Source organism: Lytechinus pictus, unplaced genomic scaffold (genome assembly GCF_037042905.1).
Source record: "Lytechinus pictus isolate F3 Inbred unplaced genomic scaffold, Lp3.0 scaffold_26, whole genome shotgun sequence".
In the NCBI taxonomy this organism is placed as follows: Eukaryota; Metazoa; Echinodermata; class Echinoidea; order Temnopleuroida; family Toxopneustidae; genus Lytechinus; species Lytechinus pictus.
Window position 1 is genome coordinate 663,723 of NW_026974146.1, and position 27,944 is coordinate 691,666.

The window sequence follows — 27,944 nt, forward strand, 5'->3', positions numbered from 1 at the left end:
TCTATATCTCTCTATATATGTCTGTCTCTCTACCTATATATATGTCTGTCTATCTATCTATCTGTCTGTCTCTCTATCTATATGTTTATCTATGTTTTATTAATATAACCAACTATCATCTCTCTATCTATCTATCTATATATCTATCTATCTATCTATAAGTCTGTCTCTCTATCTATCTATCTATATGTCTGTCTCTCTATCTATATGTCTATGTTTTATTAATATAACCACCTATAATTTATCTCTCCATCCATCACTCCATCTATCTACATGTATATATATAATTATCTTTCTTATTTGTATCTGTTTGATTATGTAAATCTGTTTGTCTATCTATTTTTCAATCTAATATCTGTTTAAATATTTTTTTCCTGTTTATCTATCTATACGACAGACCACCTAATTCGTCCGCATGACGAATTAAAATCTAGTGATATTTTTGTATTTCTATTATTGAAATTTAGTTTTGTCATAATCTGTTAGTTTACCTCTATTTTGCTATTAATCTCAATGTATTGCGTCGGTTCATGGTTTCGTTGGCATGCCTACCAAATTGTGCGTGCAATTTAATTGTATGCGCGTATCGAGTGGACCTTCCTAAAAGCAACACTGATGTGTGTTGCTGCCCTCTACGTTCATTGGTTAATACCCTGTTCGCTTTCCTGGCCTGACAACAGGAAGCGATTTTTTTTGCATACGTCAGATCAAGGAAGAAGAGTACATCTCCTCCAATAAGACTTGTGACATAGCAGAGAGCTTTGGAAAATTCTTCCAGTCAATCTACCCTCCTCCATGTGTGCTACCAGATGGTCCAAGTGTGTGTAATCATCCATTACCTCAACTTTGCTCCATATCAATTTCAGCTGATAAAGTTCACAGGGGCATCATGCAGTTGGAGGACAAGAAAAGCCCTGGCCCTGATTCAATTACTCCCATCCTTCTCAAGAAATCAGCGGGTGTTATATCTCCAGTCTTACAGCGTCTGTTTGATATATCACTTAGTCAACATTCTCTGCCAGCAGAAGGATGGAAATCTGCACATATTGTTCCTGTGTTTAAAGCTGGCGATAAATCAGTTGTATCAAATTATCGCCCAATCGCACTAACATCTATTGTTATCAAGCTGATGGAGTCATTTGAGACCTTTCGTTTTCTGAGACGAGCCATGTGCACGTACAAGATTAAGGGATTTTGGGAGCACTGCGCATGCCCGAAGTATTCTGTGACGAGCCTTCTCATTCACTGCCCAAATCTGTGACTCGTATTTGAGGGTTTTGACGTTCGGTGTCAAAGTGCTCGAATGAGCGCTTGTTCGTGCATGATGACGTCATCCAAGCTTAGCAAAAATGAACGAAGCCGCATAAACACTTGAGTTTCGTTGATTCAGCAGGGCTGGTAAACTGCAAATTACTGCTTGTTACCAGCTTTTCTATTACATTTAGTGTGTCCTGTTTTCAGACACTACATATCCGATAGGAAATTGATGTTCTATTTCCAAACAACTGTGTTTTTGCGGCTTTTTGCGCAAGAGTGCAAGTGTTGCACCCTCAGTCGCCCCACTGGTTCGTAGGGTGATGCTGCGCCTGACTCTCCGGCCGAGTATCGGCCCACAGCCCGCTCGCTATCACGCTGGTATATGCTGTGGTCTGGTACGGGCCCAGTACGGGTACGTCGATGAAGTCGAAACTGTTTTCATCAATGTACGAACGTGATACTGAACGAGCGGTGTCACCACTGTTGCGGCATGAAATATAAATAGGGTCTGAAACCCAAGTCTATTAATGAACAAAGTTACCTGTATGCAAAGTTATTTTGTGTCTATTGGTTAGGATCTCATTTTCCTCTCCTGGTGACAAAATGTTTCTAAATGTACTAATTCTGGTTGGTCAAGTATACCAAGCCCAGTGTATAATCAGTTAGCAACAGTAATCCAATTGGTAAACACATTGGCCAAGCATGCAAATTAAACATGACTCAGAGATACCAAGAAATAGGAGATACCACAAAAGGTGGTTTCAAACCGCCTCGATCACAAGAATCCCCGTTAAATTACGAGAACATTTTTAGGCTAAAAAATACCCATTAATTATTCCTGCATTCACACCGCCCTGAAACATACCCTTCGGGATAAGTTCCTGAAGTAGTTCCTGAAGTTACGAGCATGCGCAGTATGGTCTGATAAGCAAACAAGGCGCGAGATTCAAAATCACTAGCCCAGCAGCCACCCACGACGCCGAACCCAACGACACGCTGGGCTAAAAGTTCCCGTAATTTGCTTTCAGACCGCCAAAATACCCACGACCTTGGAAAAATCCCCGCGAAAGTTCTCGTAATTTCGCCAAGTACCTACTATTTATCGGGTATTTTCTTTCGGGGATATTACGCGTAGTTTGCTTTCACATCGCCAAAATACCTGGTATTTTCTGATCGGGGTAAATTTCCCGATCAGAGAATACCTGGAACTGGCGAACTTCGAGGCGGTCTGAAACCACCTAAAGTTATCCCACTTGGCATCAGAAGACAAAGGAAAGTTCCACAGTCAAGACGTGTTCACCATTTGTTATAAACTTGAAGAAAATTGCATAGATTTGGAGGCCAAACAATTGGTGAGTTGAAATTATATTATTTGTATAGTTATACATATTTGTACTGATTATCTTGTACTAGTTAGAGGGACTTTCTTCTGTATTTAAACCATAAATATTGTTGTTTGTCATGAAGTTGTGATGACTGCATCTCAGTCGAGTATATATACTACTCCGCTTAATGTTATATAAGTTTCTTTAAGTTAAGAAAGGAGAAATTCTAGTTCTGATTGTAATAATGTATATGAATTAATGCATCTCTCTTATCTGTAATTAAGTTAATAGACATAACATTACTCTGATTATTAGTCTTTGATATACATGTATTAGTAATTCTAAATGAGGTTTCCTAAGAGGATTGCTAGAGTGAGAGAGACGGCGAGAGAGAGAAAGAGAAAGTTTGACCATATACGTGCACACACACAAGTGCACCTACTATTCTGGAGTGTACAGATTTGTCAATGGGCAAAAGTTGTGGCTAGGCTGTCAGTTTGACGGTTGCCATGGGTATGAAGTTCTGACCATGACTGGGGTTTGTTTACACAACTGCTTGTGTTTAGTAGTATTAGGATTAAAGTTAGTATCGATTTATCTTTGGTATATGATGAGTTTAAGTTCATATTTTAGTTATTATGTTGTATCATCATTGTATATATACCTGAGCGATATGTATTAGCTTGTTATAGTCTTGTTTATGTTTTACTAGTTATCAAGAAGATATTCTGTTGTCGTTAGTTGTTGATAATGATTGTTAATCATGTATTTATCATATTGTGACAGCATTCGAGGCACATGAATGAAAGACAGACAAAGGCTTCTACGGGAGCTTCGAGACTTTATTCTTGATTTATCTCATTTCCATTAATCATCTTCGAACTTTGATATAGCTCCAAAAGCTCCGTGAAAACTGTATCAATGAAACATACAAAAAGCATCATAAATACATTGTATACGCTTATGTGTGATCATCTGATAATTCACTCTTTCTTCAAGCAACAAACTAAACAATTATTGTGAAATGTGCTTATAATCTGATAAATAAAATATATGTATATTGACACGTTGATTTACACAACAATTAGAGTTGCCACTTTACTATCAATAACTTCAAGTGTATCTGTTTTAAATATAAAGCTACCAAGTACCATATCTTGACTTTCAGTTGACCTTGTAACCTTTCTGGTCATTAATTCCACAAAACAAAACCTGAATTATCTTATTTCAGTAAACTATATCAAATTCAGTGTAAATACATGAAGTTCCTATTCATCACAATATCATTTAATTTCATCTTCAAATGTGAGGATCCAATGTATAAGCTATAGACTTGACCTTATTTCTTGCTTACACAATCTTATAACACATGTGTGAATGATATGTAATCTACATGCACAGTAGCTGGATTTAGAACCTAAAATAATTCAACTAATTTTCATCTTTAGCATTTATCATTTCATAAAATAAAGACTTCCTATGAGACACTAACCTCTTTGCCTCCTTATTGTATCACAATTAATAACCAGGTTTCCAGGATTCACTGGAACTTGGATGATTGTGTCACCTCAAACCTGTCAGTTCTTCCATGTTTATATACAGTGATTGATGCAATGGAAAACACTGTCCTATAGAGAACACTAGCTGGCGCTATGTCAATAAATGCCTTGCACAAGCAATATTGTTAATGACATATATGCACTGTGCTATATACAATCATTTGACCAAAGGTTTTTATAAAACATAACCAGAGATAAATGTTATATCATCATGGAAATATGAAATATATCATATAATGTTTCTGCAATATTTCATATCAATATCAAATGAGAAATCATATATTTTTCAATCAACTTTCACAACACATATGTTTATCTTCTTTCTTATATTTCAGCGAACCACTCACTCACTCACTCACTCAGTACATTCACTACACTGTTCACTATTCTGTACAATTGTTCGTCGTTTAATTATTCATCTGTATACTTCGTTTACGCTCAACTCCGTCAAGTTATTAAACTGTTTACATCTTTCGCTTATGATTTGTGAACTACTTCAATACTTGAAGATTTGTTGATTGCTGTGATTAAATGAAGCATAACTGTATGGAATTGTGTTCCTGAATTGTTTATTTCGAGTGAGTTCGGAATATCGACCATCAAATTTATAACTACCAATTCTACCATCCTACTTTAAACTCCTGTGGCTTAATTTGTTTACAGAAGTCACAACCACTTCCGGTGAACTAGGAATACGTTGCAGTCGCAGACAATCGAAAAACTTCTTATTGATTTCAAAAGCGATCTTTCACCACATGGAATCAAATTGTCTCCTTACTCCAGTCCAACATGGTTTTGTTAATCAAAAGTCATGTGTTACTCAGCTGACGACCTTAGCCCACTCTTGGCTTCAGGACCTGGACAAACGTAGACCTCCTTCCATCGATGCAGTATTCTTTGACTTCGCCAAGGCGTTTGATCGCATGCCTCATGACGTCCTTCTGCAGAAGTTAGCTTTATATAACATCTCGGGCGATATCTTGTTCTGGATTCGCTCATTTTTATCTGGCAGATTGCAACGTGTTCAGTACAAAGGACATCATTCTGAGTGGTCAACGCCTACCTCAGGTATACCGCAAGGGAGCGTCCTGAGGCCTTGACTTTTCAACTTAATTCATCAACGACCTTCCTGAGGCTGTTATGTCAAACAGTGCATTGTTCGCAGACGACACTGTTATCTCTCGCCCGATCTATGGCCCTGCAGATCAACAGATTCTCCAAGATGACGTCAATGCCCTTGCTAGTTGGTGTGACAGAAACAAAATGAGTCTGAATACGTCTAAAACCAAAGTAATGAGAATATCTTGGAAAAGGCATCCAGGCCAAGCTCAGTACTATCTCAATGATACTCAACTGGAGGAAGTATCTGAAATCAAATACTTAGGTGTGATCTTGAACAATCGCTTAACCTGGGACAGTCATGTTACATATGTGATCTCTAGGGCGAATCAGTTACTTGGTCTGATAACTAGCTTGGCCGTGTTCACCTTATGCAAGAGTTTGGTCCTACCAATCCTTGAATATGGCCTTCCCGTTTGGACACCTCACATAATAGGCTCTATCAACAGACTTGAGTCTATCCAACGTCGTGCAACACGCCTTGCTTTAAAGCAACGGCGGGGACAAATGCCCTACTTGCAGCGACTTCAAAGATTGAATTGGAAATCTCTCAAGTTAAGAAGAACTTACTTGACCTTGGTTTTCATTGCAAAGTGTTTGTTCAAACTTATCCAGTGCCCTGTTGTGAACTCTCTTGTAGTGGTGAACACACGCCATTCGGTAACCCAGGGAGCTCCGGCCCAGGGGCTTACAGTGTAATTTGCCATACTCACGGGAGTAACGTGAAGTATGGTCTAAATAATTCTCCGAATAAATAGTTAAAACAGAAATTAAGCACTTACCACGATTATATGGATGAAGGTCTAACGACTGGCAACTTCCTGACATCGAGGCACAGACTGGAACCTCAAAAAACAAAAAGTTCTGTCGCGGTAGGTCTCCTCTTTCAGAATTCAAAACAAAATGGCCGATCGAGACCAAGACTAGTATAGCACTAGCGCATATAGACTTTGTCAAATTCGCGCATGCGCCCTACACCCTCTCGAATGGCCATTTTGCTATGAATTCTGAAAGAAGGAGAGCTAGGCCTACCGCGACAGAACTTTTCGTTTTTTATTAGGTTCCAGTCTGTGCCTCGATGTCAGGAAGCTGCCACTCGTTAGACCTTCATCCATATAATCGTGGTAAGTGCTTAATTCCTGTTTTCACTATTTATTCGGAGAATTATTTAGACCATACTTCACGGTACTCCCGTGAGTATGGCAAATTACACTAGCGGGCCGCAGCTCCCTGGGTTAGCCATTCGGATGACCTGAGATTCAAGCATCTCCTTGCACGCAAAGATGGTTTGCATTTCAGCCCAATTCATGAGTTCCCCAGACTCTGGAACTCTTTACCTTGTGACCTGAGAAACTCTATTCTTACTGTATCTCTTTCAACATAGTGCAATCACCTAAATTCCTATCTTGTTGATTCTGATTAAGTGTCCAAATTCAATTTGACACCTTATTTATGCATTTTTTTTTTTAATTGTCTCTTTTTATTCTTATGTATTTAACTGTTTCTATCTATACATTCTTATTATCAACTACTGGCCATTATCTACATGTAAATTGAATGGTATTTCAATATTCCAATAGCATTTTCATTAATTGCAGTTTAAATCTCAGGGGGTTGTATTCAACATGTTAAGTGCAATATAACTAATAAAATTGAATAAATGTATGCGTTATTCATTGCCAAGATACCACAGCTAGTACTTTCAATTTTTAATTATTTATTGCAATTTATACAATCTCATACCGAATCGCACGACAAAGCCAACCAAAGTTAATTTAGATAATTGGTCAGCATATTCCCTTTCTGTTATTCAATTTCTTACATTTTAACACAGTGTATTTATTGATATTTGTTTGTATGATTTTGTGTTTTGATTCTGAGTAATTGATCATTTTGTTATATTATGTAACTTTGAATGAAATTTTATGCTATGTTTTTTTTCGCATGAAAATACTACAGTGGATTCACCTGGATGGGGTATGGGTTAGGGCGGTCCGTGGACTATAGTTATTTGGTTAACTTTGCCCAATGCCTGGCAGCTCATCCAGGTGAATCCAGTGTTTAATTATTTTTGTGTTACTGTATTATTGTAACAATTATTTTTTATCATTGTATTTGACTTGTTTGATATTCTGCCAAATAAAATAATAATAATAATAATAATAATAATAATAATAATAATAACATGGGGGTCACCCATGTCCATCTACCATCGAAGTTTGGTTGAATAGTGACTTACAGTTGCGGAATTAGGTGTCATAAGAGTCTTGCATGTAAACTATAACGTTGACCTGAAAATGACCTTTGACCTTACCATGTGACCTCTGACTGCAGCATAACATGCAGGTTCCTCAAGTCCATCTACCATCCAAGTTTGGTTGAAAAGTGACTTACAGGTGTGGAGTTATGTGTCATTAGATTTGTGACGGACGGACGACATTTGGATCCCTAAGTCTCGCCTTCACCTCTGGTGGGCGAGACAAAAAAGGAAAACCATTTTCTTCTAGTTCGTAATCTCAAATTCCTTGTATCATTTCTAAATACATAGATATAAATAGAGAAATGAGAATGGCAAACTTTCAATTCCCATACATGTAAGGAGAATGCAAGAAATTAAAAATAAAGAATGCAAGTTTCAAAAGACTTGCACAATCTCTTAAAAGCCATGCTCAAAACAGTTAATCAAAACATTGGCTATTACCAATTTATTGCAAATTTATCTACTCTAATCAGGAGAATTCAGTGTAAACTGTCCTTTGATTTCTATTTTGGTTTAATCAGTTTTCAAAAAGACTTATTTGTAGAATTTTTGCATATCCTGTAGACCTTTTATCCAAAATTACAGAGAAATATTTATTTTTAGTACGCAGTTTCCTACACCTCAGCCAATACAGATAAATGGAAGCTAATCAGTTTCTGAACATGGAAATCAAGATATTTTGTCTGTAGAAATCAACATGAAAAATATACCATGAGTCACACTGAGTACCAGCTTGCAGAAAAAGAGAAAAATGTTTTCTCCTATAGTTTGTGAACTCTTGCATTCCTTTTATCATTTTTACATATAGATTCATCATCAATCCATATCACACCATGTTATAGGAAAATAAGAATGGCAAACACTCAATTTCCCTATTAAAAATAAAGCAATAAAGAGAATGGAAATAAAAATCTCAAATGAGCAATGTAAGTTTCAAATGAATTGCACAACATTGAAACAAGCAATGCTCAAAACATTGAATAAGAACACTGAATATTACCAAGTTATTGCGAATTTATCTTCTCTAATCAGAAGAATTCAACATAATATGACCTTTTATCTGTCTTTTGATATATTCATGTTTTCTGAAATATTTTTTTAGACTAAAAGCAACATTTTTTTTTTTTTTTTTTTTTTGGGGGGGGGGGAATCTGTGATCTAGCTATCAATCCAATAATCTAAAAATAGTGAAAAATTATTTTCTTCACTAAAGGGTTTCTTTTATCGAAGCCAATACAGGTAACTGAAAACTAATCACAGTATCTGAACATCAAATTCGGGACACTTCATGACTTAGAGTGTCAAAAGGGGCCTAAGCTCTTCATGACTTGTGTAAAAATTGACTTGCAAATCTATCTAGAATATCCTTGTATATCTTATAAATATTGATTTATTGTATAGCATAATTTTGTTATATAGCTTTTCTGTTTAAGTGCATGTATTATATCAAACCTCTCAATATTGAAAGAATTTTATTTACAGGTAATTTTCAAAATCGATTATCTTGGGTATGTACTGTTGGCATGATATAATATAAACTGCAGTATTCTTGTGGAAACGCTGTGGTGTAGGTAGCGGTTCTGACTCTCACGTTTGCCCCCTAGTTTCTTCTTTAAGATATGAATACTCAATTCCAACCATTCTTGCTTTTTTCATATACTTGTATTTGCATAATTTATATATTTTTGGCATACCAATATGTTAGTACAATTATGAATTCATGTAAAAAAAATCAGAACAAAATACGTTAAAGCACATGTTAGCATCTCCTCCTCCCCCTTTTCATTACTTTACTATGAATTTCGTTATGAACTGAATTGAATAATCAATGTGCATTATCGCTTGCTTTATGTTTGTTTATGTACATTTATATTCATTTTATGTTGCCGTGTATACTGTTCGTCTACAACAGATAACCTGGGCTTATTGTAATTGCTTCCATTTTTATCAATAAAAGGTGATTTATTTTTAAAAAATTGTCATGTTTTTTTTTTTTCCAAACTGGTTGTTTAATCATTAATTTGCCTCACATGTATCTAGGAATGTCACTGTACAAGACTGGCATAATAAATCACTATAAATTTATAATATAGGCATTTTAAAGGACAAGTCCACCCCAACAAAAACTTGATTTGAATAAAAAGAGAAAAATTCAACAAGCATAACATTGAAAATTTCATCAAAATCGGATGTAAAATAAGAAAGTTATGGCATTTTAAAGTTTCGCTTCATTTCACAAAACAGTTTTATGCACATCTCAGTCGGTATGCAAATGAGGAACTGATGACATCACTCACTCACTATTTCTTTTGCATTTAATTATATGAAACATGACGTACCGGTATTTTTATTTTCTCATCATTGTCATGAGAAATGAAGTTTCATTCCTCCCTGAACATGTGGAATTTCATTATTTTAATATTTTGTGCTTCAGGCAAGGAGGTCCTTACCGTCAAATTCGTAAAAAATGGAAATATTGTATAATTCAAACAATAAAAAAACAAAAGAAATAGTGAGTGACATCATCGACTCTCTCATTTGGATGTAACTGGCTCGTTCATATAACTATTATGTTAAAAATAAGTGAAACTTTGAAATGTCATAACTTTCTTATTTTACATCCGATTTTGATGAAATTTTCAGCATTGTGTTTGTCTGATTTTTCTCTATTGATTCAAATCAACATATTTCTGAGGTAGACTTGACCTTTAAATTGCAATCATATAAAGTCATCAGCATTATATCAGGATTACGATTACATTGTTACATAAACTAAAATTATAGATAACTATCAGTATTGTTTTTAGTACTGTCATTCTCATTATTACTCATCATCTTCTTCCTCCTTATTATAACATCAACATGACCATCTTATTCTTTAAGATGAATTTCTACTTACTCTGGCTGTCCTTCCTCCTCTGGCAAGAGTTTCATAGAAGGTAGGGTGAAAGCTTGCCTGCAGTTCAACATCCCTTAGTGATGGTGCTGAGCATATCATCACTGCCACCTCTTTTGATATTCCTGGTCCGTAGGAAGGTACATGTAGATGTCCAACATACATATAGATCTGGAAGTAGAGTCATACATTACAATTGCATTAATTTGATTGCATTATTTGATATTTGGATTGCCCCATTGAATAATTTAAAATTTTGTATTCTGCAAGAGTATAAATGTAAATAGTATAGTGGTATCTACAACATGTAGTTATAGAAGCCTATTTCAGTGTGTCTAACCTGTATTCACCTCAATTGAAAAATTAATTTTAAAGACCTGTACTCAAATATAAACATGATCTGTTATATATGAATGACAAATTAACACATTGTTAGAATCAAGTTGATAGGCCTATTAGAGATGGTAAACTCAGCAGACAATGCTCTCATGTCTCTCTCTTGTTTTAATGAATTGATTGTCATTGGTGTCAGAATTATTGTTTTCATTCAAAATGAAAAATTATATTTCATTTAAAATATCAATTTTAAGTTTTAAACAAGCGTAACGCCTCTGGCAGTCTTGCCTGCATTACGCCATTCGATATAGCAGCAGTGCTGACTTTGAAAACAGCAAATGAATAATAATTCCCAGAAGAAAACACTAATATGATAAACTATTATGTCCATTGACTCAAAATGACCTTTGACCATGATCATGTGACCAAAGACATGTGCAAAACGATCATTTATACTTGATTACCAGATGTTTCACGAGCTAAATCCATAAATTTTTAAAGTTATGATGCCAATTCAACACATAATCCAAACACGGCAAGAGGTCATTAACCTTTAAATGACGTTTAATTTTGGCCATGTTCCTGAAATGCCCACAGGGTATTCAGGGATACATTGCTGCTCTTATGTCCAAGTTTCATGAACTAGATCCAAAAACCTTAACATTATGATGACAATTCCTAAAAAAAAAAATGGCCAAAGTATGTTGATCCTATGTGACTTTTGACCTTAATCATGTGACCTGAAACTCAGACAAGATCTTCAGGTTTTATACTACATGTATTACCCTTATGTCTAAGTTTTATGAACTAGGTCCATATACTTTCAAAGTTATGACAACATATCAAAAACTTAACCTTGGATAAGATTTTGATGTTGATTCCCTAAATGACCTTTGACCTTGGTCATGTGACCAGAAACTCAGGCAATATATTTATAAATACTTGATTACCCTTATGTGGAAGTTTCATGAACTAGGTCCATACACTTTCTAAGTTATGATGATATTTCAAATACTTAACCTTGGTTAATATTTCAATGTTGATGAAGCCGCCGTCGGAAAAGCGGCGCCTACATGTACTATGGCTATAGTCTCCCTCTGCTATGCAGCGAGACAAAAATAGGAAAAATATAACTATACAGCACATCTCCCCAGAAATGTCACTCTGACAAAGGGCTAAAATAATTTTAAAATGTGGTAGTATTCTCCATCAATTGTAGAGGAGTAGAAAGTTTATTTCATAACCTAACTTCTATGAAAATTTCATTGGTCTCACTTCAGCAGTTTGTTACACACCCTGTAAACAGTGGTGCATTTCACCCATTCCAAGTTTTCAAGACTGCTGTATTTCTGCATTAGCATGATGACCATCATTTTACCATCAAGGATCTGAGCAGGGATATTTCTGTGATCTATCAGGACTCATTATTTAACATGATCATGATCAGAAGGGTATAAAACAACCAAAAATGAAGTTTTTTTCATTTTTGATAGGGGATCAGTGCATCGACTTGATAGAAAATATGAATGATGGATACATTTAAGTACAATAAGCTGAACAGTGAAGGGCAAACCACGAGTGTATCATACTTTGCATTACTTGTGGAAATATTCTTCTTTTTTAATTCACAAAGGTCCGGTGAATTAACTTTAGCTCATTAAGTTAATAAAAAGGAATGACGTCGAGAATGCAATATACATGTAGTTAGAATTGAGCATGAAACAGACCTGACTTGTTGTCTCTATCATTGTGCATATCCCCTTATCAAACTTAAAATGAATTGTTACTGTAAAGTACTGTTTTTGCCCTTCCAAACATGCGCGATGTTACAATTTGATGAGTTGGTTAGATCTTGGAGATTTTCTGGTCAGCTCAGGAAATTCCCTGATCAGAATCTGAATGATCAAAGGGGTTGATATGCTAGGCAGTGCAGAATATAAAAAGTGGTAGCAGTGCTGCATGAATGCAAACTTGGAATGTGTTGAAAAGGACCACCCTTACACAATAATGTTTACAAACTATCAATGCCTAGGTATCCAAAAGCTGCATACGGCCATGCATGAACGCATAATCATGAAATACAGCTGGAAAAAGTATCTTCTCACAAATAATTTGATACCATATTTATGTGGTATGTCGTCGCACTTGGATAATTCTTTGCAGTGATGTAAATTTTGATTTGCACCAAAGTAAGGCATGACTGCAATGAATGAATCCAGATTTTTATGATGCCATAATTCTACATGAGTTAGTAAAACATATTTGCGAATCCCTTGTCAATAAAACATAACGAAATCCTCCGTTTGAGAACACTATACCCCAGTTTCCCTCAATCAATTCTCTTCTCCAATTACGACAAACCATAACTGCCCCAAGCAAACAATACAAGTATCAAAACACTGTTTCTTGACCTCGGTCCGAAGATAACACAACATCCTGGCATATACAGTCACAGCAGGGGGCCACACACGATGGGATGCATGCGCAGCGCTGAGCACGGTCCCTGCAAAGCATGCCGTCATTTTTATTTGCTTACTTTCCTTATTTCGAGGTAGATTTTCTTCGTTCGAAATTGAAAATGGACCAACATTGGATTTCTAAATACAATATGCCTTTGAAAACATGATTAAATATCGAATACAATAATTTCATTCCGAAGGTCCTACTACAGGCAGAGAAGTCTTACGTAATAGCACAGCTGTTGTTTTTCATTTCGTTGTTGGCTCAAAGCTCATAATCTGGCCTGTGGAGGTAAAATTGAGACAGCGGGGATTACCTGGCCAAGCGGGGTCGATCAGGCGGGTGTTTCATAAAGCTCTTCGTAAATAAAGAACGACTGGTGATCCTGTCTTGCGGCAAATGGTACACACCATTGGCGATGATTTAGCGCGCGAGAAAGGATCACCAGTCATTTTTAAAGTCGCTCTTAACTTACGAACAGCTTTATGAAACGGCCCCCTAGGCATGGAAATGATTTTGGGATTTACAAACGCAAAATGGGGTATAGAACCGCAGTTTGCAATCTGAACTGCGGTCTTTCTCCAAACGGGGGTTTGACATAACGAATTAACTTGAAAATGGATACTAACCAGTGTTTGATGTTGTTTGAAGGTTTGCATGGTGGCATGTACAATCGCTGAAGTGGTTTACGGTACACCATGTGGAGTGTTATAGAAACAGTGGATAGAAGAAGAGAAGAAATGGATAGGCGAGAAAGTGGAGATTTGAGAGTAGAGTATTTTTTCTTAAAAGTAGTCCTGAAAAGGACTGTAAACCAGGAAAGATTGATGAGTTGAGAACAGCTTGAGTAGTAGAGCTAATGAGGAGATGCTGGCTTGAGTCGGCGAGTAGAGATGATGAGTAGTAGAGAGACTCGACGTTTCGGACAGGTTGACCGTCCGTCTTCAGGAGTAAAGACGGACAGTCAACCTGTCCGAAATGTCGAGTCTCCACTGTTTCTATAACACTCCACATGGTGTACCGTAAACCACTTCAGCGATCAAACAGTGTTTATTAAACAATTATAATGTAAATTATTGAAAAAATGTTTTTAAATTTATTTTAATGCAGCCCTTGTAGGATTATGACATCACTGACATCTGGATTCATTCATTGCAGTAATGCTTTATTTTGGCGCAAAAAACAAAAATTATATCAGTGCAAAGAATACCTACTGCACTGATCATCCAAGCGTTAACACATACCCCATAGATATTGTATCAAATTATTTGGAAGAACATACTCTTTCATGCCATTTTTAATAATTGTGTTCAGGATACATTTTTCCATAAATTGGGGATTTGAGATGTTAAGATTTTTTATTGAACTCACCCGGTATAATAATTATCATAATATGCATGCATAAGATGGACAATATTTCAGTCCAATTCAAGATTCCAATATATTCATACATGTATGTACTACTGATATTTTACTCAATAAATGAGAAACAAACTGAAAGATGGGTGTTTAAATGGTTACAGGTTTTTTTGTTTTTATGTATAAGTCAATTTCAAGACTAGTAAGATCTTTCTGATGACTTTCAGCTACACTCCTGAAGGAGTGCTACTGTATTGAAAAAATAGAAACATGCATGAACTCAGGGAACTTTTCCGTTGTATCCAACTTACCGCCTTTGAATATATCCCAATTGATGCATAACCAGCTATAGTGTGTGCGTCTCCAACACGGATGGACAGAGATGATACTGAATTCTGAAGCATGGCGTTGGTATCTTCATCCTGACTCTCAAAGGTTACGTCAACCAAGAAATTCAGCTTCCTTTGTGCATCATCACCTTCGCTTTGGGTGTACTGTTGGAACAGACATTTTGTGATATACTTGGCAATTGTTTGGTTCTGCGACACAGTGAAGTACAGGAGATACCTAAACTCTTCCTTCCTAGGGATCAATACTTCCTCAATCAGCCTCTTAAATTCAGTGCAATCTGAATCATAGAGAGAAGCAAGATAAACTGCAGCCATGTACTCCTGGAATAGTTTATGAGGAAAGAAGAATGTTGACTGCAGGTACGGACTGCTCTTATCATGAATGGATGAGAGCTTATTCTCCTGTGACAACACCCCTACATTGCATGCTGTTTTCACAGAGTCTGAGTACTGTTCAAGATCTTCTTCATTGAAAATAAGGTTGTTCGATTGCAGTCCAGTAAATGCCAATTTGGCAACGGGTTCCATGAGTTTTTCAATTTTAGAGCGATGGTCTTTAAATGATGGACTCCTTAGATCTTGGATCTCTTTTTGGACATAATGCACGTTTAAGAATTCAAACATCTCATGAAATAATTCAGAGAATGTTCGAATGGTTTTAAACCATTCTTTCTTATTGTCATCAAGTCCTCTCCACATAAGACAGAGCATAGATATATATATAGGATAGGGTGCCATATACTCTGATATGATATCATTCTCTTTGATCATTTGAATAAGCTGATCTGCTGTGACTTTATTGTCTTTAAAGTACTTGTGAATGTAAACCTCCACATTCTTCTTACTAAAGCCTTCCACATGAATGAAAGCATACAGTTTCATTAGATTGAGATCCCACTTTATCTCATTGGCCTTCCATGGACGACTGGTCACTATCACTGGGCAATTGCTAAGTTCATTTGAACGAAGGATATGTACTAGTGAGATATCATCTTCTTCAGTAGTGCTTTCACTTGCATCTGAGATGCTGTCTCTTGGCATCAATGGGGCAATTGGTGTACCTGAGGACATATGCCCCGTTAACTTTCGTCGCTTTGATTTTGGGCTTGAATCTGGTTGATCGTTAGACTCTGGCTGAGCACCTTCTAATTCTTGTTTGGTTTCAGAGTGCTGTACAACCTTGCCACTAAACTCATCTAATCCATCACAGGCAATGAATACCTTTTCTGGATTTGAACGAATGTACTCTGTGATCTGACAGGCTGTTGTTGGGTTATCCTTTGAGAGATAAGACTTGACTATCTGACCAATTGTGTATTGCTTGACTTCACGAAGAGGGATTACAAGTACCCATACAAACTTAGGAACATCAGGACTACCGTTTATCCAGTCCCAGGCAATCTTTGCGCAGAGTGTCGTCTTTCCAGCCCCTGCTTCTCCCTGAATGATGATCCGATTTGGAAACTCTCCATTTATTTCAAGTTTGAAGAGGTCCTTATATTTGAGTGATCGCTTCTCATTGCGATAATCTTCTTCTTCCAAAACAAGGTGTGTATATATGTCTTTACACGGTGCAAGGGAACGTGGATTCAGACTATCAGCTCTAATCTTACAGAAATATCTTCTGTAATGGGATTGAAGCTCCTTTCTACATCTTTCAACCAGGTCAGGAGTGAGTGGTTGGGTCTGTGATGCTGGCATTGATGCACCTATGAATGAATTAAGGAGGGTTATAAGAAGCGTATATTTACATGAACACAATGTCTTTGCTACTGTTGATCATTCCCAATCGATTGCTTTTAAATTTCATTTGTTCTATACCAAAATGACTGAAATTATCAGGAATTTTTCAGTGAGTACCGGTAGACCATTTCTGCATTTGATATTCTATACATATTACATTCTATACATATTACATGTGGGCAATTCCATAAAATATGTACGTCCACCCCCTTTAACCTTCATGAAATTTTCTGTCTCTGATTTCTTGTTCTTTTGACAGTCTGTAATGTTCTCAAATAACCATGACTTGGTCAGTCTCTGAAGTGAAGTAAAACTTTAGAAAAATGTGGGTCGGATGTACAATAAGGTTTATTATTTTATGGAATTGCCCCATATATGTTACCAGGCATGACAAAACCTACCCATATACATGTATATTGCCAGAAATTAATTGTTATTATGCTCCTGGCAAATCTTTGAAATGTGTCGGTTACTCACGTTACATGATTTGGACATTCATAAAATGAAAAATCGACATAAGTGAAAAGTGTCCTCATACAAGGCTTTTATGAAAGTTGATTATATCCATTTCAAAGAAGTATATTAGAGAGACAAACTTTGTATATAATAAAAAAATAAAAAGAACACATGTATGGTTTTTACTAGGGGTGCAGATAAAGTGGTTACTCACGTTACAGTTACTTATGTTACATTTTGTCCATGTATGGTTAACAAAAATGTCACTAAAAATTCAATAATGTGTGTAAAATTCATTGCTAGGAACACCAAAAAGAGTTTTTATACCAAAAATTGGAACAATTGGAGCTTTATTTAGGGAGTAAGAGGGAAAAGTATGATTTCGCTTACTAATTTTGCATAAATTAGCATAATCGCTTAATACCAATTTGCATGAAATAAATTACTGTACAGTTTTGTAGATTATGTCGAAGACAACCTGTGTGCAAATTTTTGGTGCGATCGCGCGACCAATGGCCGAGATCTCAAGGGGGGCCTGGGAGGCCACCCCCCCCCGGCCATATCAACTCCCAAAATACCCCGGCCTAGATAGGGTTACAGGTAAGGGCATTCAATGTATTGTTCGAACACTATGTAAAGTTTGGCTAATCGAAACTTTAAGTCTAACTATTGCACTCTCGCATTGTGAATACTTCTACTAGTATTCAATTTTTTGTGTGATTGTACATGTATGACCACTGATATTTTGATGAATATCAAAGAGGTGTACCCTCTGTTTGCTTTTAATTAATCAAAAATAACTTCACAACTCACCATGAGACTTCAAACTTGATATCCCACAAAAAATGTTACCTAACTGCATAATTTTCACTAGTTACTCACATTACATGATGATTACTCATGTTACACAGTTACTCACGTTACAGTTTTTCTTCATCATTTTTATAAAAAATTGTATTTTTTAATGATTTTGATAGTCATCACCATGTTAAAGATTGTTTGAAGAGAATTTGAAATCCCACCAATTAACTGCGAAGAATTTTTCGCTCAGAAAACAAAGTCAGTTTTTTGGGTTACTCACGTTACATCACCTTAGCAGGTTGCAATATTTATTTTTGAATGAGTACTACAAATTTACTTGAAAAGCTGTTGTGTATATTAAGTAATTTGACTCTTCTAAACTTCAGAAATGTATAAAGTGGTATGATGTTGCAATAACAAAATGGTAATAAGGCATATTTCAATTTTCACTATTTATCTTGTATTTTGGTACAGAATGGAAGACACAACTTTTGAACATTTTTTTTTCCAAAGTATACATATGAAAATAAACTTTTTATTTTTTGTTCCTGAAACTATCATGTATGAAGGACTTAATTTATTTAAAAAATCAAGAAAATAATGAATTTGAATTTTTGAGCTCATGTCCACCAACCTATGGAATTGCCCTCAGGTACTTATCCCTACTGAGAGAGGAGATACGAGTTCAGCTTTATTTGGATGAACCATCTCACGTCCCTGGGTGAACCTAACCCTCATTACAAAGTGAAGAACATTCACTATCATAAAATATTACTTTAGAGAAAACAAGGATTAAAGTTGACAATTGTATTGAAACATACTTCCTCTCACACAATTGTGAAAGGTGACAAGAAGTGGTTTCAAACCGCCTCGATCACAAGAATCCCCGTTAAATTACGAGAACATTTTTAGGCTAAAAAATACCCATTAATTATTCCTGCATTCAGACCGCCCCGAAACATACACTTCGGGATAAATTCCTGAAGTTAGGAGCATGCGCAGTATGGTCTAATAAGCAGGCAAGGTGCGAGATTCAAAACCACTAGCCCAGCAGCCACCCACGCCGCCGCACCCAACGACACGCTGGGCTAAAAGTTCCCGTAATTTGCTTTCACATCGCCAAAATACCTGCGACCTTGGAAAAATCCCCGTGAAAGTTCTCGTAATTAGTACCTAAAAAGTACCTACTATTTAGCGGGTATTTTCTTTCGGGGAAATTACGCGTAGTTTGCTTTCACATTACCCAAATACCTGGTATTTTCTGATCGGGGTAAATTTCCCGATCAGAGAATAGCTGGAACTGACGAACTTCGAGACGGTCTGAAACCACCTAAAAAGCGGATAAAAACTCAAATTAAATCATTCTACAAGGGGTCATCAAATATAGATCCAAATTAGTGACACTAATTAGGTACATCCTGTTTATTAAAGAAACATTTCTTCTAGTGTTTAATGTATTGGAGTTCAAATAAGGGGAATACTTTGGTTTCCGGATAGAACAAATTGCAAAAATAATCAAGCATACAAAATATTAGTCTGAAATATTAGTTCAATTTGACTCACATTGCCCTTCGGCGAGATATATATTGTTGCTCTTCCATACATAAATTGAACAAGGGGGTCACAGGATATAAAACTAACCACAATGATGGCTGTTGTCTATTGCTACCCTATTCCTAGCTGGGAGAGAGTGGCAAAGTATGGATTGAGGCCTTGACAAAGGATGCTAGGCCATGTTGGAATTTGAACAAAGGACCCTCTGATTACAAGGCGAGTGTCAGAACCTCTGCACCATGACAATTCCACAATAGTCCAGGGGGGGGGCATAGCGGCCACAATATTTTTTTTTATAAATATGAAACGTTTGAGGGTGATGGTGCATCATTTCATGACTATCTCCTGTCAAATCTGAACTACTTTTGATGGGAAGTTTTGACACCCGGGTATACGGTTATGAAATTGCCTAATATTGCCCCAGCGGATGTCCGACTCAAAGTTGCTTTGATATGTTTTGAACGAAAATGGATTCTTGTTAATGAGTGACTATGTTTGTTTTTATTGACAACAGTCATTTATTTTGAATTTTAAAATCATTATGCTTAAATTAGTCATCTGGTACAAAGTTAAATGAGCCATTATACTTAAGATTTTCATTTTGCACTCTTCAGAGTATGACGCCCAAATGAATGGAAGTGAATACAACAAAAGAATATAACAAAGGGCGAGTAGGCAGACTGGCGCGAAATAGCAAGCGCTAATTGGCTATTTATAAAGTTTGAACTGTAAATTAGTCTTGTCCCCAGTGATACTTGATTACTCTTATGTCCAAGTATTACAAACTAGATCCACACACTTTCAGAGTTATGATGGTAATTCAACAAGTACATGTAACCCTAACATGGCCAAAGGTCATTGACCTTAACCCTAAATTTCCAGGGGGGCCGTAATGGCCCCCCTCGACAATTTTTCGCGATATATCAGCTGCGCAAATTTTTTTGACCTCGCCGCTCACCGACTTTTTACTTTCAAGTTGCGCAAATTTTTAGACCAAATTTGTGACACCCGGGTACGAGGTTACGACATTACACAACATTATGTATTAAAGTGCATGTCAGACCCCAAATTGCTCATAAACGTGATTTCATGTACAAATCCAATGCAGATTGTGTATTAACCAAAATTTGTAAATGTATCATTATTTCTACTTTTACTGATTAAACTTAATAAAAAAACAAAAAGTATAAAACAAAGAAATACATAAAATATTTAAAAAACGATAAAATACATAAGAAATCGGTCTTGGTACCAGAATTTTCTTCATACCATTCACAATTGTTAGGAATGCTATAAAGAATATTTTCACAAAAAATAGCATTCTAGATTTATTTAGTGAATCAGAGCAAAAAGTGTGATTTCATGAATAAATTAGCATAATTAATTCATATAAAATAAAAATATATGAATTCAGTGAAATTTACCAATGCAACTGCTTAGATTACGCCATTCTCTACCATCATGCAAGTTTTCGTTGTGATCGCGCAATCCGCGGCTGAGATCTTAAGGGGGGCCATAATTCCAACCCCCCCCGAATGACAAGAATCAAAATACCCCAGGAGATTTAGGGTTAAATGACCTCTGATCTTGGTCATGTGACTTGAAACTCATACAGGATGTTCAGTGCTACTGATTACTCTTATGTCCAAGGTTCATGAACTACATTAAGGTCTATATACTTTCCAAGTTATGCTGTCATTTAAAAAAATTAACCTTTAGTTAAGATTTGATGTAGTTTATTTCAGACCATCTCCAACATTTTTTCACTAAAGTTTTTATCAATTTCAGTGGATTTAAATTTCAAATTTCATTTAGTTCTTGTTTCTCCACATTTTTCCCAAGCTTGACAATGATTACCAAAAAGAAAAGCAAGCCTTAGCCATTTCATGAGAATCACAGCTCCGTGTAAAACAGATATCATCACGACGGCCTCAATGTGTGGGGAGGGGAGGGGGGGGGGCGCAATGGTGCACTGTGAAATGTTTTGGGCAAGAAAACAAGTTAAAAAGGCAAAAGATATCTTCAAATCAATCTTCCTCGCTAAAGTTTGTGTTCTTCATGATTATTGTCTACTTTTATTCATGTAACTATCTCCAAGTCCTGCGCAGATCATTTTTCACCAACTTTTCACAAGTAAGTGGTGCTCACTCAAGCATAATATTTTTTTTAGTTATATCATCACTTGCTTGAAGAAATCTGTACCAATGTTTAAATGTGGAAAAAGCTTCAGGATATTACAAAATATATAATTTTACAGGATTATTTATAAGTGTAAACTTGTTTTGATATGGCATACACACTGTAGCCTCACTCTGCTATGCAGGTGAGACAAAAAACCTGTTTGAAATGCTGAACACTATTATCTAATAGGTTACACCAAGATGATCACCATAGATGCCATTACATACAAATTCACATAAACAACAGCTCACATAAGACCCTTCTTGTTAGATTAGTAGCTCTACCAACAACAAACTATCTGAACAAGAATTTTTCTATAATTATTCCCAAGAAAAACAATGACAGGGTGGAGTGATTCCTTGCAGGAAGTTAAAATAAGTTTTTTTTTTTTTCATTCTCACCTGTCCCTAATAGATTTCCAGTAATCAGTTTCTGAGACAGAGACACTAGACCACTCTTTTGTAAAGCCTGTGCAAGATGAGCCCTGATGTTTGTGTCTGGAAGCTGTTTATCCCTCCATCTTGTGAATACTGTCATCAAAGCATCAGTAGTATCTTGTGTGTCTTTCTTTATTTTATCAAGGGTTACAATGGAGATATTTAGGTTAATGCCAACTTTCTTGTAGTAACTTGGTCTGATCTCTGTTGACAACATCGAAAGTTCTCCCTCACTGATGGTACTGTAGAAGAAATGAGAAATATCAAGTGCTAATATTATTGTGATGCATTATTGAGCACCAATTATCAAAATCAAATCTCATCTTCCCTATACTATACATTTGGAGTACGCAATTACTGTACATCATGCAAAGCCTCGTCTTATTTACAAATCTTAAATGTAATGTACAAACCCAGTAGAATACACATGTACATGTATTATTTTCTACCTAAACTAAAATAAAATAATGTCAAGTGTGACATCAGTTGCCATGGTGTCATGGCGGGCTGGTTCTGAACAAAGTCACACCTAGCAATCATCTGTATTTGTAAATGACTTTGGCTCATCTGAAAAATAGGTTGCAAGTGATCATTCCGATAGCAGCCATTTTCTCATATGAGAAACACACGCTTTCATTTGGCGGGTTCATTTGTTTAGAACCAGGCCGCCATGATACCATGGCAACTGACCTCATCACTTCGGTACTCTAGAGTCTTTATTAAAATGTTTATAAAAATGTAAGAGTATGATATATCATGATCTAGATTTCTTATTTTGATGTTTGTCAAAATTTTCTAGCATACGAAGAAACACAGATTTTTAACGCTCTGGTCACATCCCCCATGTGTACACCAAGTCAAGTATTGATTGTTTACATACTGTGGTAATGCTGACATGTCTGCTGCTCCTGTTGAAGTCGATGCTCTTGAAGTTGTTGCAGTTTCTTGTGAGACATCTTTATCATTTTAAAGAAAGAAAAAAATTGAAAAAAATATGGTAATAAAAGTGCTATATAATTTCACCATATTATCATTATTATTATTTCATTAGATATCAAATAATGACAACAAAATACTTGTATGTTAAGCTCTTAGTCTCAGTTCAATGACCAATGTGAAATTGGAAGTTGCCTCCCCCTCCCCTGGAAAAATATTTGAATTTAAAGAGGAAAATATTTAATGGAAAATACATTGTAAATGCATCACATCATTAAATTTCAATTAACCCTATTTTAACTGAGTTATTTCAGACGGGGGTGGGGGTGGGAGGGGGATCAATTTGACCCCTGTTCAGATCTTGGCCGCTGATTGCGCGATCACCGTGTAATTTTGCTCGTGCATAAAGCCGGATGTAAACTATAAGACTATCTAGTAAAATTTTCCAAATATTGATTGTCTATATTTCTTATCATCTAATTATGCAAATAAGCATCTATATGAAATTTCCCCGAAATTTGTTTATTGTAGGTTTTTGCCTTTTCAATATAGCTAGTAGAATGCTTATTTTTTTAGAGAGTATTAATTTTTACATTTCTAACAGACAAAAGCTGCCAAAAGTCATGAATATCATGAACCAACAAAAGTAAAAATAATCATACATTTATAAATATAATTTTTGGTTTAAAAACACAACTTACATTGACTTTTGTACAAAGGACCACATTTTTGAGCTATTTGGGGCCTGACATGCGCTTACAAAATAAAATGTTGCATAATTTCCAAACCACGTATCCGGGCGTCGAAAATTTGGTCTCAAATAATGCGCAAGACTTGAAAGTAAAAAGTAAGCAAGCGGCGCAGTTAAACAAAAATGCGCGACGGCATAGTGACAAAAATTTGTTGAGGGGGTCAAATGAGGATTAATGCAAAACTGTTGAATCATTTCACATCCTGGACCCCATCGTATACTATTGTGGTTTTAAACTTTTCTATCTAATGATAACTACCATGGTAACACTGCTCAACAGCCAATCATAATCAAGGATTCCATGCAAGTTATTATTGGTTTACTTTTATGCAATGGGCCTCCTGGTTGGTATGCAAGTAAGGAGGGAACCATCGGTATCACTCACTCATGATTTCTTTTGTATGTTATTTTACAAAATATAATTTATCAAAATTGTTTCCTCATTGTAATGTGAAAGTTTTACTCTTTCCTATTAAACATATGGCATTGCCATTTAATTAACCCTTTGGTGGATTAATCCGTATTGTCATTAAAAATTGATAAAATGGAAAAAAAAAGAATAGTTAAAGAGCTACATCAGTCATGAACTCTCTCATTACATAACACTGAAATGTGAATAACTGAAAAAAGCATCACAACTTTCTCATCGTGTTAAATTTTGAGAACATTTCAGCATTATGCTTGTTGGAATCTTTTTATTCAAATTAATTTGTTCTTATGGAGGACTTGACCTTTATTAATTATATACTGTACTACCACTGAGAATTCCTAATGTACAACACTCAGGAAGGCATTCTGCAAGCAAAGCCATTAACAAACTAATCTCAAACAGGTTTAATAAATTTCATTTAAAGGGATCGTTTAACTTTGTAAGCAGCTGATTTAAAAAATTCTCAAACTGAGTTGAAACGTGCGTATGAGTGCCTGTATTTGTCCTCAAAAACCCTGAAACAGACCGCAATTATAGGATGAAAACTCTAATTTAGATACAAGTAGCAATTTATTAGCCTGATTTTGAGAACCGTCTAGTAGACGGGTTCAGCTTATGACCAGTTTTCTCCAATTCAAAAAGTCCGTTGGCTATTTTGACTGCCTTCTGTTGTGTGTATCTCCTATACACACACTATTAGCTGCACTGTACATTCAGTGTATACCTTGTACACACTGTATGTAGGTCATGCTGTGTTCATCTAGGATTAATGTGTTGTGGTGCACAGATTCCCTGTATACACATAGTCATTGAAACCAACTCTCAATTATTTCAAACTTTGGTTTACATCTCCAATGTTTTAAAATTGATCCTGTTAATATAATACTTTGAAACTTTTGGGAACGTATTTTTACACTATAAGCCTAATGTTTAGCCCATTTTCAGGAACCAAAAGGAGAATTTTTTAAATCAGAACAAAGTGAAATGATCACTTTAACCAAAGACATGAACAAATATATTACCACACATATAACTCTTTACAAAAAAAATATTGCTTAACTTTAAAATTCAATAACTTCAGATTTTGATGAAATTTTGAAAATTTTGCTGTGTGCATTCTACTACATTTATCCAAATATGAATATCTTCAGCCCGGAGTATCCCTTTAACGATTTATTGATTATTCACTTTTATTTGACTTCATTTGCTTAGGAAATGCAGGAAATCTGTCAAAATATATACCTATACTCTCAAATAATTTGAGAGCAATTAAAGGGACAAAACCAAAATATGTGTGTGTGTTAAAAATTTTACAGAAGGGAAATCAAAGTTATTGTTTGCAAATTATTAATCTAACCTTGGTTTGGTCCATATAACATTATGTACTTACACTGATATTTAATCTAACGCATTTGGAGAGTACATGTATAGCACAGTTAATTTTAAAATGAAACTAAAGCAAACATTAATGAAAAATATGAAATAGTGCAAAATGATTTGTAAGCTCATAAAGGTCTACCCAAAGACTTCAAAGGATTCATCAAGAAGTAAAGAGTGTATCAAGTAACATGAAAAACTGGTGTAATAACTATTTTTTACAAAATTAATATAACCTCTTAGCATGGTTTTGAAATTTTGGGATCCCTTGTGGTCTATTTTCGTTATACTAAAAAAAAGGATAATTTCTAAGTTATCTTTAATTTTTAAATATCTTTTATTATCGAACACTACATGTACCAGTATTACGTTGTACGTAAATATTTGAAGTTAAAATTAGAATTAAATGAGAAGGGGCCATAAAAAATATATATTTACAAAGGAGAACATCACCCTTCCCTCTCCCGAAGAGACATCCCCACTCGCAAAGAGCAGTTCAAGGAATAAACTATTATAATAAAATTCATTAAATTACATCATTTTAAAGGGGATCTCGCTTTTATGTATTTTTAAAAAGGAATATGTAAGCCACCTTACCCTCTCCAGATGGGAAGAAATCATCTACTAATTCCGCAAATCCAGCGTCTTCAAGTGCCTTGGTGATATCAGGTATTTGGTTTGCTCTCCGTGTCTTTCTTTTCCAGTCGAAGAGCATGGAGGTGGTTCCTTCGAAACTGTCATTTCGTCTATTTGTACTGATGTATGTACTGACTTCGGACTTCTGGAATCCCAGTTTCAACCCGAACTTAAATACGTTCTTATGGTCACCCACAGCCTCTGCTAGGTCGATGAGTTTTTCCTCTGTTAAGGTCTCCGTCATGGTACTTGGTGATTTTTGCCTGATTTTTTTCAATTAAAAGCAGATTAAATGAGAAAAAGGCATGAGAATGTGGGTGAGAAAACTAAATGAAAATTTCCAATTCTTCTCCGGTCACTCCTGCAAAACCATTTTGAGAAGGCCACTTGAATGTGGAGTACCCCAAGGCTCTGTTGGGGGACTTGTTCTGTTTTCCAGTAGTTTGAGTGCCCAACATCATTTCCAGGTGACATACAGATAACATTCTTCATCTGCTACTTCTACTACCATGGGTGTCGATTTATGTGGAGGGGATGAACAAGATCGTAAACAGAATTTTTCTGGAGGGGGGGGGGGGCGTAAACATTTCTGATGAAACTCAAAAGCGAGGGAGCAAATTAACCAAGTTTGCCATTGGAGCGCTTTTGCATTTTCTAAAGTGAAATTGAAGGATTTTGTGCACACTTATGGTTAATTTTGTGAATATTTTTCAGTATAAATATTTTATTTAATTTCTCTTTTTTTTGGGGGGGGGGGGTGGTAACTGCCTCTCTACTATGCTTATCAGGCTGTGACAAGCTTTGTATTAATGATTGGATAGGGGAATATCATGCCAGACCACAGTAATAGATTAAGGCGGGTGCAGAAAGAGACGCAAATATTCTCAAAAGTTTAGCAAGGCTTAAAAAATAGGCATGACACGGTGCAGCACCGAATTTTTGCGTTACAGAATTATCACAAAAAATGTAGGTGGGGGGTCAGATCCCTCGTCTTATTAGTGGACCCCTGCAATACAAGTTCAATATAATAGTATCTAAACATATCAAAATGTTTTGTTTAAAAAAATAATCATAACTTTTAAAGTATAGTATCAGACAGCCAAATAAACTTGACCCAATTCCCTCCAATAGGCTCGAGATCACATGCTGGATGTAACATCATCAATTGAGTCGGCGTCACTTGTACTATATTTTAAAATAGACAAGGCAAACGCCAAGCGTTGTCTCGCCTGCATCTTGCAGTCATGAAGAGACTGCATGTCAAATCTGAAGGGTAACATTTAAGAAACTTTGACAGCTTTTCTATTGTACCATTGGCAAATTTGTGTGAATATTATAAATGGTGCCAAGAACTATAGCTCATTAAATAAATAACAACAGTTTTTAAAGAATAAACAAGTAAAATACAAAATCTGGTTCAGGTACAGAGAGTACTGAGTTCTGAAGTAAAATGTTAGTGTTAAAAAGTATAAAATCATAAAGTTCATGTCACTAGAGGAACAAAGTAGTGTGAAAGTTCATTGACCTTTGACCTTAATCAAATTTAACTCACATTCGAACCTGACCTGCACCTTCAAGAGATGGACCTCTGTTACGAGTTTGGCGATCCCACCTCGAAGCTATAGAAAGTTACTGTGTGTACAAAATAGCACAGTGCCAGTCATGGAAAGTTCATTGACCTTTGACCTTATTCACATTTCGACTCATATTCGAACTTGATC

At 35.8% G+C, this 27,944-nt stretch overlaps 1 protein-coding gene across 3 annotated transcripts in view; it reads right to left on the reverse strand.

Annotated features, from left to right (window-relative positions):
* Nucleotides 1–3,403: 3,403 nt before the first annotated feature.
* The window catches only part of LOC135158051 (uncharacterized), a 32,035-nt gene continuing 7,494 nt past the window's right edge, over nt 3,404–27,944 (reverse strand). The window contains exons 2-7 of one of the 3 annotated variants that reach the window (XM_064115319.1): nt 26,185–26,486; nt 22,974–23,049; nt 22,058–22,335; nt 14,883–16,630; nt 10,420–10,587; nt 3,404–5,381 (exon numbers count right to left, since the gene is read on the reverse strand). In XM_064115319.1, coding sequence (XP_063971389.1) covers nt 5,370–5,381; nt 10,420–10,587; nt 14,883–16,630; nt 22,058–22,335; nt 22,974–23,049; nt 26,185–26,467 — 2,565 coding nt within the window. In that variant the 5' untranslated portion in view covers nt 26,468–26,486 and the 3' untranslated portion in view covers nt 3,404–5,369. Of the gene's footprint in view, nt 5,382–7,740; nt 7,797–8,657; nt 10,588–14,882; nt 16,631–22,057; nt 22,336–22,973; nt 23,050–26,184; nt 26,487–27,944 lie in introns of those variants that run through there. The other 2 variants (XM_064115320.1, XM_064115318.1) reach the window with 2 other exon arrangements.